The sequence below is a fragment of the Mirounga angustirostris genome, unplaced genomic scaffold (assembly GCF_029215605.1).
Source record: "Mirounga angustirostris isolate CCGP_5_RB_7025 unplaced genomic scaffold, mMirAng1.0.hap1 SCAF_11, whole genome shotgun sequence".
NCBI lineage: Eukaryota > Metazoa > Chordata > Mammalia > Carnivora > Phocidae > Mirounga > Mirounga angustirostris.
In genome coordinates, this window is record NW_026991719.1 from 76,513,644 (window position 1) to 76,536,428 (window position 22,785).

General features: G+C 35.2%; 1 protein-coding gene across 8 annotated transcripts in view; it reads left to right on the plus strand.

Moving 5' to 3' along the window:
• Positions 1-22,785, plus strand: part of DIAPH2 (diaphanous related formin 2) — a 961,567-nt gene that overhangs the window by 502,426 nt on the left and 436,356 nt on the right. For all 8 annotated transcript variants that reach the window (XM_054508614.2, XM_045880234.3, XM_054508619.2 and 5 more), the window contains one exon: positions 4,908-5,147. In XM_054508614.2, the coding sequence (XP_054364589.1) occupies positions 4,908-5,147 (240 nt within the window). The remainder of the gene's footprint in view (positions 1-4,907; positions 5,148-22,785) is intronic.

Consider the following 22,785-nt stretch of genomic DNA (forward strand, 5'->3'; position numbering starts at 1 on the left):
AAATCTGCCAACTCTAGTACTTATCTCCTCCTAAACTTAAGGACTGAATTTCCAGTTGCTACCAGATATAATACCTAAAACTAAAAATGTCAAGAAAGCAATATTTTCCTATCACAGAGGTGTCATTTTACTATTTATGTGAAGATTTGGAGGGGGAAAGGCTGGAGGGATCAGAGAGCACATTTATTTTTTAAAAAATTTTTACTTATTTATTAGAGAGAGAGAGAGCATGAGCCGGGGGAGGGGCAGAGGGAGAAGTAGATTCCCTGTGGAGCAGGGAGCCCTACGCAGGGCTCGATCCCAGGACCCTGAGATAATGACCTGAGCTGAAGGCAGATGCTTAACGGACTGAGCCACCCAGGTGCCCCAGAGAGCACATTTAAATAGTCAATTTTACTAAATCAACCTTGAGGTACATAAAAGTTATGCTTGAATGTTGAGCATGGAAAATAAGAGACAATTCTAAGAAATTCTTCAAGTCAAAATATAGGCAAGGAATTGTATTAAATTACATTGTGTTTACCACAATTTGAATATGATCCCAAGATTTGGAGCCTTAATAGTGGAAAGCTAGTAGTGTCTAAAGTATACTGTTGATGTCTGAGAGGATGGTAAACCAAGTTCACTTAAAAGTCAATTTTTTTTTTTGTAACAAGTAATATTTTTATTTGTAGATCAAGCACCCTTTACCCCACCTTTTCCGAATTCTAGAAGCAGAGATTAAAAAAGAAGGAGGTAATGTTTATGGATCATTATTTGGCTCCTATCTAATTAATCAAAACAAGACTGATCACAGGAATTTCCCCTACCTTGTAGATGAGGAAACTGAAGACAGGAGAAATTAGGTAGGTTAGTTTCTCACAGTGAGACAATGTGAAAGTTTCTAGATTCAGTCTTTAATTGAATTTGCTACTAAGCTGCACCTTACCTGCACCTACACTGTCTTAGTTTCTGATTAGCTTGCTATAGTATAGGCAGCAGATCAGGGTAAACAAATTCATCCGAAACAAAGCAACAATCCAAGTAGTATACCACAGCAAACCAGCACCTCTTTCTGCCTTCATTAATGCCAACAGTATTCTACCTCACAACAGACTTAAAACCTTGGAGTCATCTTTGACTATCTTCTCTCATAACTAATGCTAAATCCCATTGATTCTTCCTTAATTCTGTCTCTCATATCCATTGCTTCTTACCCCTTCCTACCAACAACATCCTAGTTCATTACCTATTTTTTAGGTCATTTTGAAGACTTAGTAATACTCTCCCTGCCACTAATCTCTCCTTCAACCAACCATACATACTGCTCCCAATATGAATTCAAGAGCCATTGTGGTGTAGTGGTTGAGAGTCTGGGTTATGTGACCTGAATGCCTGAGTTCAAATCTCTAGGTCTTTAACATACAACTTGATTTTGCATAAATCACTTAGTATTTCTGTGCCTCACTTTCCTAATCTTAAGTCAAACAGAGAAAGACATGTATCATATGATCTCACTGATATGAGGAATTCTTAATCGCAGGAAACAAACTGAGGGTTGCTGGAGTGGGGGGTGGGGTGGGAGGGATGGGGTGACTGGGTGATAGACACTGGGGAGGGTATGTGCTCTGGTAAGCACTGTGAATTGTGCAAGACTGTTGAATCTCAGATCTGTACCTCTGAAACAAATAATGCAATATATGTTAAGAAAAAAAAAAAAGAAGAAGAAGAAGGTAGCGGGAGGGGAAGAATGAAGCGGGGGAAATCGGAGGGGTAGACGAACCATGAGAGACGATGGACTCTGAAAAACAAACTGAGGGTTCTAGAGGGGAGGGGGGTGGGAGGATGGGTTAGCCTGGTGGTGGGTATTGAGGAGGGCACGTTCTGCATGGAGCACTGGGTGTTATGCACAAACAATGAATCATGGAACACTACATCTAAAACTAATGATGGGGATTAACATAAGAATAAAAAAATAAAAAGAAAAAAAAAAGAATGAGACTAATGCTAATAACCTTCTCCTAGGATTGTTTTGAGACTCAAATCAGTTAATACATATTTGTAATATATATGCAGAAAAATGTTTGGCACAAAGAACTTAATAAACGTTAATCATTGTTATTTTACTATTATTATGCAATTACACTTTTGGTCACATTATTTCAGTCAGAGGTGGTATTAAAAAAAGAGGTTAAATCCATTCTGTCTGGATCTGTAGGCCAAAGATTGAAATACAAACCCCAGAAAGGGTAAAAATATGAATGAAGACAAGTAGTATTAGACTTGAAGTGAGACTAAAAATCCATGTAAGCAGAAGGGTTTAAATTACTTGTTCATCTGGGACTAAGGCCACCCTGGTGAACCTGCAAGCCCTACAAAGCATGACCAGAAGGGCAGTCACGTACATCATGACTAGCACTTGGTCAGAGTAGCTCTAGGGCTTTTTTTTAACCATCAGAGAGATTGAAAAACTATCCCTTCCACACGTAAAATGATAGAAACGTGTATGTGCAAATGATGCCAGTTACCAATGAAAACAAAGGAAAAATAAAGTGGGGAGGGATTTGGAGAGAGTGGTAGAGGCATAAAGAAAGGCAGAAAAACATATAGAAACTTAGATTCCCATGCAAACATATACAAAGAGATTTCTGCATTCATGGAGATAAAGAGTTTTATATGGTTAGCTTCCAATTTCATGACCTTTACATGGACTCTTTGGGTACTTCAGTCCAAATTTTTTTTTTTTTTCCAAATTTTGCCCCTAGGGATATACCTTGTGTATTCCTAACTATAAACCTTTTCTCATACTGTATTCTTTCTACACCTTCCTTTTGGCTCCTGTTTGTTCCCTCTCTGTCTCAATCTCTCTCTGTCATTTGTTTTTCTGTCCATTCATATTACCTCTATTGTGAAGTCTTCATTAAACATTGTAGTCATAAGAGTTTAAAGTTTTGGGGCACCTGAGTGGCTCATTCGGTTAAGTGTTCAACTCTTGGTTTCAGCTCAGGTCATGATCTTGGGGCTGTGAGACTGAGTCCCATGTCAGGCTCTGCACTCAGAGTGGAGTCTGCTTGACATTCTCTCTCTTGTTCTCCCTCTGCTGTGCGCTCCCCGCGCCCCCGCTTGCTCGTATGCCCTCTCTCTCTCAAATAAATAAAATCTTTAAAACAGGAGTTTAAAGTTTTCCTTCAGCACACATCTCTAGCACTTAATTTCTGTTTACCCATCTAGAATCATATGCTAGTTTTATCAGTAGCTATAGTTTTCAAGTGACTGTGTTATGAGTTTTAGGCTATATTGGAAACTTGTGATTTGGTGGTATGTCTTATACTTACCATGGGAGTGATGAAGAAACTGTAGGATGGTTTGTATAATATTACCCCGATCATATAAAAAAAAAAGCTATTGAGAAGTAGTAATAAGATCTACATAAATATAGTAACAGGTCAATATTCCCAGCATACTTTTGTACATCGCCTATAAAGAGCATAAGAGCATATAGAGGGATTAGCAGAAGGCAAAGGTTAATCTTTAGAGAGGCAGACACCCAATGTTAATGGGCAAGTTCATTTCAAAGAAGAAAAATTATGAACTTTTGCCTTCCTTCCATATTAGAGCAGATATGATGTATTCAACAGCTCATTTGCTTCTTTTTTTTTTATTATGTTATGTTAGCCACCATACAGTTCATCATTAGTTTTTGGTGTAGTGTTCCATGATTCATTGTTTGCGTGTAACACCCAGTGCATCATGCAATACATGCCCTTCTTAATACCCATCACTGGGCTAGCTCATTTGCTGCTTTTGAAGAGCACTTTGTGGCTTAAGGACTTTTGTTTATGTTGTCAAATTCTTTTCATGTTTATATTCAAGAAACTAAGCTATAAGTACAAAAAAATATATAATTAGGACTATTAATTTCTTTTGGGGTGCCTGAATGGCTCAGTCGGGTAAGTGTCCGACTCTTGATCTCAGCTCAGGTTTTTATCTCAGGGTCATGGGTTCAAGCCCCAAATTGGGCTCCGCACACAGTGTGGAGCCTACTAAAGGAAAAAAAAAATATATTTTCATTTGTGTGTGCTTGCGTATGTTCATATGTGTCTAATCCCACCCCCACCTCTGTCTCAGAATTCATTTGGTGAATGAAAGCTAATTAAATGACTTGGAGTTATAGGAAATTAATGGCTAAAAGAATTTATTACCATAGGAGCTATACCAAAGGGAACAGAGAATGTGCACCAATCCTTTGAAACAAGTAATAAAAACCTAAGTTGAACTGTTTTACAGAAAACCAATATAGAATTCTTGAATACTGTACTTAAAAGTAAGCTCATGGATTTTACTATAACCTAATTATTTAACATCAACATTCTGTCAAGTAGGGGAAATTCTTTAGAGCATATGTAAATATTTAATATATATGATGCATAGAAATCATAGGTTTAAAAATTATTAAATGTTCAATTAGAGCTAGTCCTCTGATTTCAAATAGCATAATAATAGTAATTTCTTAGGAAATGTGGTTCCACTTACATTTCCTGTCATCATGTACATCTTTTATCTGTGGCCGAACTATTCACTCAACTCAATTTCATGTTTGTAAATTTTCATAGTTCACCTCAGGGACAATTGGTAGTTTAAATGCTACTGATGACTAATGATTATGCAGTTAAAAAATAGCAACTATTTAGCTTCAATAATATTTTCTTACTGTTATAAGGATGATTTATTTAAAACTGAACAGCTAACTATTATTAAACTTTGATAAAAATATTCCTTTGGAATGTCTAAAAACAAAACAATTCCTAAACCCAGAAAGAATTCATTTTATGCAGAAATTTTAGTCCTGTGTATAAAATTATGCCTACTGGAAAATGAAACAACAGGCTTTATATATACGTTCTTACAGAGCATTTCTTATCTTACAGATGAGCTCAGTGAAAATGTTACAGCCTCGTCTCGAAAACATTCTTTTCAAGCTCACTTTTGAAGAACATGTAAACAACATCAAACCAAGCATCATAGCAGTAACTCTTGCCTGTGAAGAACTGAAGAAAAGTGAAAGCTTTAACAGACTTTTAGAATTAGTTCTTTTGGTTGGAAACTACATGAACTCAGGCTCAAGAAATGCCCAGTCTTTGGGTTTTAAAATCAACTTCCTTTGTAAGGTAAGATAACATTTTATAATGCTAATTTACAATAATAATCTCATCTGTGAGAGAGATCACTCTAAATTGGCAATAGTACATAAGCAAAAAAAAAAAGTATGCTTTAAAAGGGTGAATGTTGTGGTAAGTGAATTAAATCTCAATTAAAACAGATAAATATATGTATTTTTAATTTTAGTGCCGTAAAATCTCAAAGACAATGCAAATTCTGTGGTAGTATAGTACTAAACTCCTCTGATCAGATCTTACTGGAGTTTGTAAATTTAAAAAAAATTTCCTTTTATAAAGTAGATGCCATATTGTATTTCAATTCCCTTGTACTTATTTAATGTCTCTCTAAAAACTATGTGAGGAGCTAAATGTAATGAGGTAAATAGCCAGAAACCTCTTTTTGAATATGCTTTGCTTATTCTAGTCTAAACAATCAATAGTCTTTGTTGTTAAATACTGTTGTTACTAAGCTTATACTAGATATCTAGTCTATTAACTAAAAGTTGATAAAAACTCGAGTGACAATCATCTTGTTTTGATCAAGCCATTTCATAGTATTTTTTTTTTGAGATTTCAATTCTCGTGAGAAGAAACAGAGAAGCACAAAAGTGATCGTATACAGCCATTTCTAGGCTATAATGAACCACCTTATTCAAGGGAAAGATCTGTCTGTTACAAACAGAAAACTGAACAGACACTGAGGTGAAGGCCTATAAGAAAGCTAAAGAGGAAAATAAATCTGAAAACAAGCAATCCCTCTTTGACATCTCACCATTCTTTCACTTTTTTTCTTCTCACAGCTTAAAACATTGAGAAACTTCAGTTAGTTCTTAAAGTATATTATAACAAGAATCCCAAATATAGGAATGGATATAAATTTCTATTCATGCATTAGATGTACGTTACATATACATGCACTAGCATTTTAATATGTACTGAAAGTGATTTGCTTCAAGTAGTTCTAACCCAAATAGAGAATAACCTTTGTAGGTAATAGGATGTATAATGGAATTATATCTGGTACTCCTTATTCATTTTTGAGGTGTATAAGGAAAGAGGACCAGGAAGATAGGGAAGATCCTCTGGAATGCTAGATTTTATAAAAAAAAAAAAAAAAAATGTTACTCCCTCTTCTCGTTATATTAGGGGACATGTGAAATTATTTGATAATGCCCTAGAGAATAAGGCAATGCTTGTAATAAAGTGGAATAAATCGTAACCAGATTTATAGGATAAATCTAAATATTCAATATATTTTCATTGTATTGCATACCATATATTCAGTACTAATAAAGTAATCTCTTCTGAAGATGCTATTTGTTTTGAGTATATGCTATATGCACAGTGAGTAAATCAAGATATTTTTGGTAGATGATTATAAAAATATTATAAGTTAAAAGATCATTGAAAATTTATATTGTATACCTATTTCACATTTGATTCATATAAAAAAGACAGTTAAAACAAACTATCTAATTTGAATAAATATGTACCCATTCTAAGTATCTTAATTTCACACTATTCCAAGTAATTACATGAACTGATTTTTTATAGCAAATATGAATAAGGCATTTATACACAGAAACAAAAGATGATATTAATCTCACAGAAGGATTTAACAGTTACATTCTGGAGAGAAGCTTCTTCCTGTCATCTACCTGTCAAATAAAAGTTCTTCCATACAACACTGATCTGACATCTATCACTAGAGGTATGCTCAAAGGATTCAGCCCAAAGATTTTTGCCAACTTCAAATGAAATAAAAATAATCTTGTGGGAAATGCTATCATGTAGTAATAGATGTTGTAAAAGAGAAGAAGCGAATGTTTTAAAATGCCCCCTTCCCCCCCCCCCACCACTTACCAGTAGGATTTTTATCTTCAGGGAAATACTTGTCATTAAGAAAGAGAAATATCATATATATGCATGATATTCCCCTAATGTCTAGGATTAAGAGGATGTTCCTGGAATACAAAGGATTCTAAGTGGATGTAAATGTCTAAAATGACAGAAATTTATGAAGTACATAGAAATAGTTAGCTTAGGTTTGTAATCTGTTCAAAAGTGAATTAACTACTGATGTATAATTAGCTAGAATTGCTGTTAAATTCCAGTTATATTATAAAAGATTACTTGGTTGATTTTTCTTAATTTGATTTTCTTAAAGAATAGCAGAGAGAACTGCCTTTGTAGAACACTGATTATGCTTCGAAAAATGGTAACATTTTCCCACCTAAATTATTCTAATGATAATTTCCTTTCTCAGTGAATTTAAAACTATAATCTGCTCTTCACAAGAAGCTACAGTATGTTAAAATATTCATGTACTTTTTTAAAAAGGAGCCATGGTGGGGCGCCTGGGTGGCTCAGGCGGTTAAGCAACTGCCTTCGGCTCAGATCATGATCCCAGGGTCCTGGGATCGAGCCCCACATCCGGCTCCCTGCTCTGCGGGGAGCCTGCTTCTCCCTCTCCCACTCCCCCTGCTTGTGTTCCCTCTCTCGCTGTCTGTCTCTCTGTCAAATAAAAATAAAATCTTAAAAAAAAAAAAAAAAGGAGCCATGGTATAAGCAGTTAAACTTATCAGATATAGCAGTAAAATAATATTAAAAATTCAGATGATCACAGTTGGCTCCTATAATATTTGGGAAGAAAAGGAAAACAGATGGGTTAACCTAAATGTCAAATATAACTAAATGGTATCATTACTATAAGTACTACCCTTACCACAAAATGCTTTGTTAATTTGCAGCTGTGAATTATCACTTTGTGAGTCCCCAAACCAGGTTTCTGAACTGTAATACAAGTCATTTCCATGCAGATGAATTCCTGATGTTAGCTTTGCCCCTGCTTGCCTGTTGGTTATTAAAATTCTAACCAATAGCAGGGGTGCACTTCAGGGTCATTTATTTATGTTTTCAGTTATATACAATAACATATAATCTGCATAAGAACAAAACATTTGAAAATCCTTAACACTCCCTAGGCACTAAGCTTTGTAGGTATATCAGATAAGGATCTTTGCAAACAAGGGGAAGTGATTCTGCCTGACTTAGGCAAAAAACAAACAAACAAAAGGAATACAGAATTTATCAGGAAGATATGAGATAGCTCAACCAGAAACTGAAGAAAGGCTGAATAATTTAGCCTTTAAAAAAGCAGCAACTGGGACGCCTGGGTGGCTCAGTGGGTTGAGGGTCTGCCTTCGGCTCAGGTCATGATCCCAGGGTCCTGGGATTGAGTTCCTCATCAGGTTCCTTGACCAGCCGGGAGTCTGCTTCTCCCTCTGCCTGCTGGTTCCCCTGCTTGGTCCCCCTGCTTGTGAGTGCTCTCTCTCTGACAAATATAATCATTTAATAAATAATTAATTAATTTTAAAAAGCAACAACGGCAGCAGCTTTGAGAAAACAGGGAGCAAGAACAAATGGAAAGTCTTTTCAGGAAATTGTCTTTGTGTGTATTAGCTCCAACAATTTTCCTACTCCTTTCCCTGAATTTGATTCAAATTCTTATTAGAAAGAGAGACTGATTGACCTAGTGTGGATTATAAGAATACTCCTTGTCCAAGGGAAGGCAAAGAACCTTGATTGAGAACACTACACCCTACACCAAGACTATCTGTGATGGAAGATGGGTCATGTCCTAAAGAATGCTGTTAACCAAAGATAGGGACACCAAAGATTAAGGGCAGGTGAAGGGGTATCAGGTAGGCCCAAACAAAGGAAAAACAAAAGAGATCATTGGTACACCAGGGGGATACAAACAATACAGGAAACACATAGAAACCTCAAGAAGCTAGTGGTATAGTTAAGTGGTCAGGAAATATACTACATATAGAGTATTACGTAGCATCGCAAGATACACTGTCAATGAGCACCAAGATTAATGACCATTGAGATTAACAGGACTTCAGAGGAGGGAGGAATTTTTGGTGATGGGGTGGGGATGGGCAATACTGTAAAATGGAACAGAAGGATCTTGAAGGAGAGGTAAAATTAGGTTAGATTATATAAGGGAAGAAGCCATAACCTTACAAGATTGGAGAATGCTGGACTCAGAACCTACCTTTTAGCTTCCATTTTGGCCATTACCAGCCAAATTTTCATGGCTGAGTCATTTACTCTCTCTGAACTCAGTTTCCTCACCTGTGAATGAGGAAATGCAGTGACCCTTGTTTATTTTGTTATGTAGGATTGTTTTTTGGGTCAAATAAAATGATTTTTGTCAGAGTTCTTTGAAAAATTATGTTAAATGGTTGTAGTTCTTTTTAATGATGGTAGATAACTAGGGATAATCATCATGTGTTTCAAGATGAATTAGAAAACCAGAATGTCTGGAATATTGGGTGTATATTGGAGACAAATGATAATGTTGGTAGGCAGATTGTGAGAAGATTTTGAGTTATTTGTATACTAGTTTGGATAACTTGCCTTCATAATTTTTTTAAATCATTCATTTCATAACTTATAAAGGCCATGAACCTTTCTTTTTCAGCCTTGAGTTAATATCCCCTTCACCCATACTATTACTTTCTAGTCATTCTAGTTGGACAGAGAGACATAACAAATCATGATACAATAGGATGATCTGCTTTTGGTTATACAGAGAACCTGAAGAAAACATTTCAGTTTACTATAGAGAAAATTTTATATATCTTACTTTAAGTCATAAGGATTAATAGGATAATGTAATTGTGTTCCTTTTTCTAAGATCCATCATTTCTATAAAGTATATGTAACATAAAAGACCTTATTTCCTAGAGACCATCACATGATATTAGTGACAGAATATTGTAGGTATTATGCCAAGTATACAAAGGAAAGTCTCCAACTCCCCCATAGAAGTTGTAAGAAGGAATGTAAAAAGGGTTCAGTTTTAATGAGAAATAGAAGATTAGTTACCAGACAATATGATTTCTAAAGAAAATGACTGCTGTCAATGGAAGCAAAATTTGGAAATATATAATCCAAGAGAAAATCTACAAAAAAACCTAGGAAAAAAGTCATATCTAAGTACTCTAAAAATTTCACATCTCAACATTTTTAGCTGAAATGATGTGGATTGTTTCCATATAAACTTAGAATCTTAACAAATGAAGGTAACTAGCCCTGGGTGCCTGGGTGGCTCAGTTAGTTAAGCGTCTGCCTTCAGCTCAAGTTATGATCTCGGGGTCCTGGGGTCAAGTCCTGCATCTGGCTCCCTGCTCAGCAGGGAGCCTGCTTCTCCCTCTGCCCCTCCCCCCGGCTCGTGCTCTCTGTCTCTCTCTCTCTTTCTCAAAAATAAATAAAATCTTTAAAAAAAAGAAGGAATCTAGTCTACCCTCTTCAGTCTGTAGTTAAGACAATTGACATTCAGAGAAGGGAAATACTTTGGTTTATATATTGGTAGATTCTGGCTGCCACAACAGAATACCACAGGCTTGGTGGTTTAAACAACAGAAATTAATTTTCTCACAGTTTTGGAGATAGGAAGTCCAAGATTAAGGTGCTGGCTTAGTTGGTGTCTGGTGAGATACCTCTTCCTGGCTAGCAGACAGCCACGTTCTTGCTATGTCCTCACAGAGCCTTTCCTCTGTGCCCTGCATAGAGAAAGAGTTGAGAATGTGCTTGAGAGCTCTGGTGTCACCTCCTCTTCTTATAAGGACACTAATCCTATCAGATTAGGCCCCACCCTTTTGACTTTTTTAACCTTAATTACCTCCTTAAAAGTCTTATCTCCAAATATAGTCACTTTGAGGGTTAGGGCTTCAACTTGTAGATTGCTCAGGATAAGGCTTTTCCTGGGATGTGAGACTTAAGTACTAAAATTGGGACAGTCCCAGGCAAACCAGGACAGTCAGTGGCTGCTTTAGTTATGAAACTGGAGGTAGGGTGCTAGCCTCCTAATAATGCTCCATTTTTCTCTCTTTTTTAAAACATGTAATTTTAATAGATTGCCTTTTGCATTTTTATAATGCCCTTTACTGTTCTTCATCTAGTTTTTGCTCTTTCGATCTTCTCTGGTTCTCTCTACACACTTTGAGGACATTATTATAGAACTGTTCACATTTTAATTATTTTATTTCTCTTTCAAGGCTGAGAACGTGTGGAATTTGGATGTATATTTTATTCCACAGTAAATCCCCAGTATCTATTTATATGAAGCCCTCAATAAATTACTCTTGAATGAAAGCCGGGCAATTGATTAAATAAAGGATTTGTTGTGTTTGGCATAAGTGTTAACTTTTTTTTTAAAGTTAGAGAATTTAGTTCCTCACAGATATAAAGGGTATATTTTTTTACCAGCAAAACTATTGAATATGTAATTGTCACACTGCTGTGGTTTATTTATAAAAACATAAAAAAGTATTGTTTTCTATAAATACTAGCCAGCAATTCTACCTTTAAATGTAGGTTAATAGATAAATATATGACTATTAATTTATAACCAAAGATATTTTAGGAAATAATCACTGCAGGATATACCCTACCAAAGATCAATAAATCCTAGTCAGTAGTCCACACATTTGGTTGCCTGTGTTTTAACAGTTTATAAAGTACTTTCCTTGTGATTCAGGGAGGTGAATTATTATTAACCCCATTTTGCAAATTAGGAGACTAAAGCCCATTGAAGTTATACAATTTTTCCAATATTAAAAAGCTAGTAAGTATCCAAGTTGAGGCTTAAATCGGTTTTCTATGTCCCAAACTTTGCAGGGATACTGCCTCTCATTGCTCTGTAACAGAATGTTTGGATATACATGGCTCAGTTCAAGGAAGCATTACAGAACACTTCTGCCGCTTATGGAATTTTGAAAATGGAGAAAATCACATGTGGATTTTCTTGACTCTCTGGTAGTTTCTAAAATGAGGAATCCCTTTTTTTTATTCAATTTGAATTGGAAGTAATTGCATGAATATTAATAGAAAATTTCTCTTCCTCTAATAGATTTTAATGTATCCAGGCAATTAAGCCTACATATTTGTAATAAAATAGTACCTAATAATCTGCATAATTATAGAGCTATCACTTGGCTTTGTATGTATAGGCTCTCAGAACCTATCAGTTTTGTGTAGGCAAGGTTAGTTGCTGTTCTCAAGATTTTACAAATGAAGATCTGCTCTCCAGAGAGCATTGACCCAGCATCTCAGTGTCAGAGGCACAGTTAGAATCCAGCTTTTCCTAAGACTCAAATTATTTCAGTGGCTCAAGCTATTTTTAGAGTTTGATGGTCTCTTTTTCTTTACTGAAATATGTTTTTTTTCCCATCATGCAGTATTTAACATTATTTGAATTTGGTGGGAGTTGTAGTTGATACTTTGCTGAGAAGAAAATTGCTTTAAGGGATGTAATTTGTATTGGAAAAAGCTGTGTAAGGGAGGATTAGGCTGTCTATCAAGTACAGGGTTGGGTGGAATGGTAGGTCTTCTTTCCAGACTTGCCTTTTTCTCCCTTTGGGTCCTTTAAAATTTCCTTCCTGAGGGGCTACTTGCAGGAAAGAGTTTTCAGTTGGTGATCTCCTTGGGTCACTAGTTGTTATGTGACACAGATCCAAATGTACAGCAAAACACAAAGGAGCTCACATTTATGTTACTTTGCATTTTTAAATGTCATCATGTAATATCGTGACACACCATACTATTTGTTCATAATTTATGACCAACAGACACGAACATTTCAAGTTAAAGGTTTGTCTGTGCCACATTATATTCTTTGAAGTAGGAACATTTACCATTTTTGACCTCTGAAACAACTAAGCAGCATAGAGTGATTTAAGAACTGGATATCATTCATAATTTTAAATAGTTTCCTTTGTTCCACTTATTTGATGGTTGACCTTTATTTAAGTCCGTTGTGTTTTATTGTATTATGCTTAATGGGCTCTCATCATTGAGAACCACTGAATAGTTTCTTGGGCTTAAAGATAAATGTTGCACTCCTGTGGTACTACACCAGTGGTGACATTTTAGATTCAGTTTCCATAATTGTGTCAAGGGTTTTTGTTTCCCTCAGTTCTTCATGTAAATCAGTATACCAAAATTTATAATTTTCAAACAGCAAGCATTAATATTAAGTCAAGAAGCCCAGAAGTGTTTAAATTTATAGAACACTAAATTTATTTTTTAAAGAAACAAGTTCTTTTAATTCCCATATGTTACTTTCTATATATCCTAAAGCACATACTGTTAATCAGTGCATGTGGATTTGTGCACACAGGCAAATGGTAGTACTAGAAGATTGCTTCAGTGATCCCCATTTCTCTAGTAATCAAGATGTTTGTATACCAGCTTAGAAATTCAATCCAAAGTCCTCGTGTCTAATGTCTTTTGTGCCATTTAAAATCTGAACAAAACACAGGCTACTTCTGAACTTCTCTTTAAAAATGTAGCCCTCTAAAAGTTAGAAACATATGATCTTGCCTCCCTGATTTTGTAATCCCATGAGTACCACCATGTGTTTTGAAGACTGTCCTTCACTTAGAAAATCAGCTCTTTTCCCACCTGTAAGATGTAGAGTTTCTAGTCTCCTTATACTATAGTAGTCAATACATACAGATTGACTCCCTAAGTAGAAAGAACACTTGATGAAGGTAGTGTGTATTTCCATCTTTACAGGTGCTTTCTTCCAAGATGGCAGTCTCAATTTTTACAGATGGTCATGATATTTTCCAGATTTATGTTAATGTGGAGATGCATTATATCTTTCTTATTCTCTGTAGCCTGCATTATGGAATTGAGATGGGAGAAAAAAACAAACTGCTGTATTAGCACAGGTAAAGCTATGTGATCATGTGGGACATAGGAATTAATGAGGTTTTGAAGATATACTTCTTCAAATCGATATATAGGCATACCTCATTCTATTGCACTTTGCAAGTTTTGTGGTTTTTTTTTTTTTTTTTACAAATTTAAGGTTTGGCAACCCTGTGTCAAGCAAACTATAGGCACTCTTTCCAACAGCATTTGCTCACTTGGTGTCTCTGTGTCACATTTTGGTAATTCTCAGAATATTTAAAACTTTTTCATTGTTGTTTGTTATGGTGATCTATGATCAGTGATTATGACTTACTGAAAGCACTGATAATGGTTAACTTACAGTATTTTTTAATTAAGTTATTTACATAGGTTTTTTTGATATAATGCTACTGCACACTTGATAGACTACAGTGTAGTGTAAGCATAACTTTTATATCTACTGGGAAACCAAAACATTCATCTGACTTGCTTTATTGCAATATTCACTCCATTGTAGACTGAAATCCAAACCTGCAATATCTTTGAGGTATACCTGTAGTTATGAAAGGGTATGTATAGCACAATACCTTTTCCGAAAACTTGGACTCTGATTAAAAGGAACAAATTCATACATCTTTTCTTCTACTTGCCTCTAAAAATACAGAAGTTTCATGAGCTAATTTAAAGATTTTTCTCTAAGTTGAAATACTCATTTACATTCATTGGTACAAATTAGTCAGTTTATACTTTAAATGTAACACTTGTTTGGTTCTTTTGGAATCTGATTACATCTGTTTAGATATTATCACATTTACAACACTATAGCTTAGGCTGTGTGAAACTTCATTATAACCTCCCCAATTTTCAGTTTATTAAATTCTCTGGAAAACAGTAGTTTGTAAATGTAATTTGTCTGATGCAGACTTGATTAGTATTCCTTGTTGATACTGACTGCTTTGAAGACATTATTTTTCTTCTCACAACATTTTTTTTCTGTCTATTTTACTTATATATGTGAAAATGTTCTGTCCTTTAAATACACACACAGGCACGAACGCATGCACTCACCAGGCCTGGAAGTGATCATTATATTGTGAAGCCTGTGCTGCTATCCCTTTTATATTACAATGAAATCTGCCTCTCATATGTCTAGATAATATGCTGTGAGGGGCGGTATGGAGATATATGGTACACAATTGCCTTGTGTACTAGTTATGCCTAATTATTGTACTCTCCTGTGCAAACACATGATCTTTTTGACAAGGAAGAGATTCCAATTTTTGGAAGTTTTATATTAAGGGAGGGACCAAGGAAAAGGAATTAGAAGCTAGAACAAGCCGAAACGTGTATGTGTGTGTGTGTGTGTGTGTGTGTCTAGAGACTGAGCAAGTGATTAAAAGAATGAAAGAGTGAGAAAGAATCAGGGATGATTTTCAGAATTGGATTGAGGTAAATATGTCTCATGCATAAATTGACAGACTTGTAAAGAGCATTTGAAAATGCAAAATAAGACTTGCCAAATTATGCTCCTTATCGTCTGCCAATAATAATTATTTAAAAACCAATTGTATATTTGTATATAGAACTATAGTGAGGTTTATAATTCCATTTTCAGTAGAAGACTAATGTATGGCTTGGTTTATGACTCTAAATACAGACACATTTCAAGGAAACAAAAAGATGAACACAACTAATTTCTTTCATTTAAATTTTTGTTTTCCTCATACATTGATATAAAAAACACAATACGGTACTATAACTACACTTGTTGCAGTCATTGTGACTAAACAGTAATGGATATAGTTAACTGTTGTGTTGGGTAGTATGGCTGGCAGAGAGGAGTAATTCTCTAGTTTTAAAAAAAAAGAAACAAAACTTTTTTTTTGGTTCTTGATGATTCCCCCATATATCAGGAGGGGCAATAAACAATTTCAGCACTGGAGCAGACCAAAAAAATGATGATTTATGGGACTAGCTGTATAGCTGTAGGTCTTTGTTCACCACAAAGACTGTTCCCATAGAGGATTTAAATGAACCCAGCTGGCTTAGTATTCTGTGAATTGCTGTAGTCATTTTCTGAGTTTAATCTTATGACTAATTTTGTAATTTTCACAGTGGGGGAAAGTTGACAACATGAACAGCATTTAGTGAGTATAATTAGTAAGTTTAAAAACAAATGCCTTTTTATTCCGTAAAAGCTCTGTTTGAAGGGGATTTTAACCCTATATGAAACTGTTGTTCAGAAAATGTGGCCACGGGGCGCCTGGGTGGCTCAGTTGGTTAAGCGACTGCCTTCGGCTCAGGTCGTGATCCTGGAGTCCCGGGATCGAGTCCCATATCGGGCTCCTTGCTCAGCAGGGGGTCTGCTTCTCCCTCCGACCCTCCCCCCTCTCATGTGCTCTCTCTCTCAAATAAATGAATAAAATCTTTAAAAAAAAAAAAAAAGAAAATGTGGCCACTATGACTGAATGTGACTGATCATCTTATAAACTGATTTTCCTGTCAAACAAAGCCTTACTAATGTAGGCATGGTATAACTTTAAGAAGAAGGGCTGATGACTATGGAAGAGGGTTTATAAAGTAGTATCGTTCATATTCAAATAAAACTGAATATCCAGTTATTCCTGTGATAATTGTAGGCAGTCTAAGAACTATTCATATACATATATTTTTTAGCTAGTAATTGGGCAGCAAATTTGCCACATTTTTTGAGTTATTTTCTATGGAACCCTGTGCTACATGCTTTGCGGTGATAAAGAGAAATAAAACATACATCTCTAGTCCTTGAGGGCCTCTGGAGCTAGTTGCGAGATACAGAGTATTATAATACAAAAACAAGAGACAGGAAAATAGGGGGAAGTGAGGTGGGGCGGGAGTTAGGGGGGAGATAGTATACATGAAACATATTCTTTGTTGCTGCAAGTGTGGGTTGACTAACTACAAAAAAGTACTCTGTTCAATGATAACCTATTTTGTAAAGCTGCCTTACTTCTTTAGAAAGGAAAAGCACAATACCAGCCCCAGTTACATGCACTTTGCTTCTCTCCCTCAAAAATTGCTTAGGTTTTGTTTTCCCTGACTTCTGTCATAGGGAGAAATGCAATTTTTTAAAAATCTGCATTATCAGAATACTCTTTTCCCCATTTATGCCACAGTAAGAGTGTTTTAAAAACTGCTTCCTACCTCCTTTCTACAATTAAATGTTACTATTTTAAAATTTTTGGACAAAGCTAATCAGTACCTATTTAAAAGCAGCAATATAATGATACTATGGTATGACTGTTATATGTCCATACCCTTCCTGAATCACTAATTTGGCAAAAGTATCAAATAATATTTCCTTTAGCAAGAGGATGCCATGAGATTGTCCAGATAAATAAGAATAAAGAAAGTGACTATTAAATGCTCAGGGTGAGAGATCACTTTAGAATTGAAGCAACCCAGTATTGAGGACATATAAGCTGTTCAGAAGCTGACTGTTGAGAGAAAAGAGTTCAATATTAAAATTTAAGCAAGTAGTTAGATATTTATAATAAACAGGATATTTTACTTAGAAACTTGTTCTGAGAGAAGCTGAAAAGCATTGTTAGCTATTAAAAGATTTGGGGAGAGATGTAGATGCATCATTCCAAGGGTTTATCATCATTCATAGTCTGGTCAGTTCAGATCCCTTTATGTTTCCAAATTTCTGCTTCAGTGAAATATAGGACAAAGTCTAGGTTATTAGTCAACTTCTAAAGACATTTGTGTAGGACTTTTGTTTGTTGTGTTATTATTTTAGAAGAAAAAAGACACACGACCTAGAGATTTGAACTTAACCTGTAACTTTTAAAAGTAATTTTACCAAAGTATAATTGACATAGAATCCTATTTACTCATTTTTAGGTATATAGTTTGGTGAATTTTGTTATTTCTATACAGTTATGTAACATCCATCACAATCAGTATATGGAACAGTTCCATCAACCTGTAGTTTCCTGATGCCCCTTTGCAGTCAGTCCCCACTCCCAGCTCCAAGCAACTACTGATTTGCTTTCTGTCACTATAGTATTGCCTTTCTCTATAATTTCATATGAATGGAGTCATTCAGTAAATGTAGTCTCTTGTGTTACTTTGTGTTTGGTATGACTTTCACTTAACATAATGTTATGGCATATATTAGTAGTTCATTTTTATTGCTGAATAATACTCCATTGTCATTGGTTACCATTCATCAGTTTGGTATCAGATGGGTATTTGGGTTGATTCTACTTTTTGGCTGTTAGAAATAATGCTATTAATAGTATTCACATATGAGACATAAATTTCATTTATCTTGAGTAAATACCTAGGAGTGGGAATTCTGGATCATATGGAAATTATAGGTTTAATTTTAAAATATAAGTGTTTTTCAAAGTATCTGTACCATTTTATATTCATACCTACAATTAAATTAAACCAACATTGAGATATCATTTCATACTTATATTGACAAAAATTTAAAAATCTGATAATATCAAGTATAAGTAAGAATATAGGTCAAAGGGAACTGCTGGTGAGAATGTAACTTGGTACCTCTATTTCAGAAACAATTTGGTACTATCTCAAAATGGTGGAGATACAATACTCAGAAAAGCCACTCCTAGAATATTTTCTAGATAAACTCTTACATAAGGACTCTGAAGACATGTACAAGAATGATGATAGCATCAAAGGGCACTCTCACAGAGTAAAGAAGCAACCCATAGAATTGGTAAAAAATATTTGTAAATCACATATCTGATAAGGGATTAATGTCCAGAATATATAAAGAACTCTTACAACTCAGTAATAACAATTACAAAAGCGATCAACCCAACTCAAAAATGGTCAAGGGACTTTAATAGACATCCCTTTAAAGAAGATGGACAATAAGTACATGAAAATATGCTCAACATCACTAATCATTAGGGAAATGCAAATCAAAATTACAGTGAGATACCACTTCATATCCATTAGGATGGCTGCTACCTAAAAAACAGAAAACAAAAAATGTTAGGATATGGAGAAACTGAAATGGAAAGAATTGAAAGCAGGAACTTGAACACATATTTGTACACCAGTATTCAAAGTAGCATTATTCACAATAACCAAAAGTGGGAACAGCCTAAGTGTCCATTGACAGATGAATGAATAAACAAAATGTGTATACATATAATGAAATATTATTTAGCCTTTAAAAAGAAGGAAGTTCTGGCAATTCTTCAACATGGATGAATCTTTTTTTTAAAGATTTTATTTATTTGAGAGAGAGAGAGAGCATGAGCAGGGAGAGGAAGAGGGAGAAGCAGGCTCCCTGCTGAGAAGGGAACCCAATGCAGGGCTCGATCCCAGGACCTTGGGATCAAGACCTGTGCCGAAGGCAGACGCTTAACTGACTGAGCCACCCAGGCACCCCAACATGGATGAATCTGAAAGACATTATGCTAAGTGAACTAAGCCAGACACAAAAGGACAGACATTGTGTGATCCCACTTATATGAGGTACCTGGAATAGTCAAATTCATAGAGACATAGACTAGTGGGTGCCAGGGGTTGGGGGTAGTGGGTAGAGGAAAGTAGAGAGTTATTCTTTAATGGGTACAGAGTATGAGATGATTAAAAAGTTCTGGAGATGGACAGTGGTGATTGTTGCACAACAGCATGAAAGTACTTAATACCGCCTCACTGTACACTTAAAAATGGTTAAAATGGCAAAATTTATTTAATGCATATTTTGCTATAATAAAAGAATGTTCACAGCAGCATTATCTATAATAACATTGGTAATAATGACCCACCCCCAAAGAAATGGAAACCAGATAATGGAAATTTTCAACAGGAGAATATAATTAAAATTAGTTGTATTCATATGGTAGAATAGTGTACAGTAGTGAAAATGATGAATGGCTATAATTATAAACATCAGCATAATTCTGTGACTCACCCTAAACAGCTGCTCCTCAATGCTGGATTCTAATTGTGCTTCAGCACTGTTACTGTCTTGGATCTTCAAAGTTATTCTTAAGTAGCTAAAGCCACTAATGTTGAACCTCCAAATGCCATTTATTTACAGTGTATATACATAGCGAAATTAGTTCTATACACCCTTTGGGTGGTGATGGTAATCTTTAAAGCTATGCACAGAAAAAAAAAAACTATCTACTCTCAAACCTCATACATATGAAACAGTTTTGTTAAGTAAAATACTCATGACAATAAATAAAAGTTAAAAGTTCAGCTTAAGTGCTTGAACCATTACTGAGAAGAAAACATCTAATACCTTAGAGATATTTGTGCTTGTAAATTATTCCTATACCAATTTAAAATAATTTGATTTTTGTTAAAACTATTCTCAGAAGAATTTCTATTTGGTAATCTTTCTATAGACACGTTTATTAAGAACCCTTGAAAGTACCAGACTAACTTTTTTTTTAAACTATAGTCATAATTCATTAATTCTTTCTGGCCTTTCCTAAAATAAGTACATACATATTTTTTAATTTGCCAGTGTTCCGGGCTAATGCAACTGCATATGCAGGCCATTCTCCTTGAATAAGTGGGGCTACAAGGGAAAATGCTGAGAGGTGGAGCAGAAAGACTAGGAAAGCAAAATTTGTCTTCTTTGGGAAACTAATGTCAGGAATCCCCTGCTGGGTCTGAAGGTAGCAATCGAGATGAGTCCTTTTGCCATTTAATGTTGTCATGGTTTCCAGTTTAAGCTCTCTTTCACAGATTGCTGCCATAAATTAAGCTAACATGTGCAAAACTCTTAAATTGCTTGACTTTTACCCAATTGTTATCTGTTCCTTTTTTGTTAGAAATACCATTATAATACCAAAATCAAGAGTGTGATAAAGGGATGATCAGGCCTACATAAAGAATTAAGACATCTTTCCACTGTCAGTTACATTTGGCTGAGTTAGTGTCAGCCCGGCTCATGTAGCACCCAGAAAAGCATTTAGTGACAGATTTAGAAATAAAGCCAGGAAAGCATGTATTAAACCTTTCTGGTCGTAGTTTCAGAGCTAATATCTTTATGGTAATTGCAATCCTTAAAAATACATTATCTTTCTCAATGTTACTGCTGTGTGTGGTGGTGTTGAAGAAAGCAATAATTTGTAAACAACGCTTGGCAGAGAGCACAGAACTTATTTTGTTTAAATAAAGGAAACTAACATTAGAATTCATGTGCTGGATCAAGACTGGCACGTGGTAGTAGTTGTTTTGATATATGCACTGGAGCATTCATGATTACTTAAATATTAACTGTTCTATGAATATACAAATATAATAGGGAATAAAGGAACCATGATTAGGGAAAATTTTCACTAAAAGAAATGTAGTTGAATAATCTGATCATCTTGGTAGTTTAGATGGGTTTATTCCAATGACTCAATCAGATTTCTTTACTGCATCTTATGATCTTTCTTTCCAAGCACCATCCAATGTAAATGTTTATATGCAGTGTTGCTAGATGTCACAACTCTTTCCTTGATAAGAATTATTAGGCAATTCTGATTTTTCTGAGTACATAACCTGTTGATAAGTTTGCTGAGTTTCATGTGACCATTTGTATAAATACCAAGGGGGAAAAGAGGTGATCTGAAAGGCCTTCCTTCAGATACAATTTACAGACCAGACTTTTCTCACATTAAAGTTTTAATATCCTTTAAAGATAGACCTACTTAAACATGTCCTGATCACTTAAATGTGTGCTTGACCACTTCATTTCTTACATTCCTTATATGAAATTCAGTGTCATCTTTGATAAATATTCACTCCACAGCAGTTTATGCAAGAAAACCTACTGTTCGTCTTGTATTCTTCCTTCTTTCTAGAAGAGAGCATTCTCCTGCAGGTCTCTGGATATTTGCTCCATTACTCAGTCTGATTAATTCTTTGTGCCACTCTAAGTTGAGTGTGAGATTTCTTGAGGTAAGGGCATAGGTTCACAGCTTTGTTCCTATATGATGTATGGTAATGCAGGAATACATTCTTACTCTTGGCCTTCAAACCCCAAATGAGTTTGCTTACACAGGAAACACAATATCAGAATATGTCTCAGTTGTGGACAGGGATGATGCTTTTTCTTTTTGCCCTCTTTTTCTTTACATTTATCTACTGCAGTTTGATCTCTGCAGGTTCAAATGAATAAACTGTTTGGCATATAAGTCAATGTATTTGTCTCCTTAGAACCAGTACACATTGGCCCAGAAATTAGGACCAGTGAAATGTATTTGCAATGCAAGACTCTTATAGAAAGCATTGAAGCCTAATATCTGGAACTAAAATTTAATATTCTGCTTCAAAAATCTTGAGTAAATATTTAAGCAACAGTTCAGATTCTCCAATAAGAAGTGAGTTTACAGCTTGTGTTATAGTTGGATGGCATGCATGAGCTGCTTGATTATCTAGTCCATCACTATGATAATACATAGTAGACAAGACAACCCATAGTACCGTGAAAGTATATTTTCTTTTTTTAAACATTTTTTAATTTAAATTCAATTAATTAACATATATTATTGGTTTCAGAGGTTCAGGTCTGTGATTCATCAGTCTTATGTAATACACAGTGCTCATTACATTACATGCCCTCCTTAACGTTCTTCACCCCGTTACCCCATCCCTCCACGCCCTCCCCCCCAGCAACTCTCAGTTTGTTTCCTATGATTAAGAGTCTCTTAGGAGACTCTTATGGTTTGTCTCCCCCTCTGATTTTGCCTTATTTTATTTTTTCCTCTCTTCCCCTATGATCCTCTGTTTTGTTTCTCAAATTCCACATATGAGTAAGATCATATGATAATTGTCTTTCTCTGATTGACTTATTTTGCATAGCGTAATAGCCTCCAGTTCCACCCATGTCTTTGCAAATGGCAAGATTTCATATTTTTGATGGTTGTGTAATATTCCTCTGTGTGTGTGTGTGTGTGTG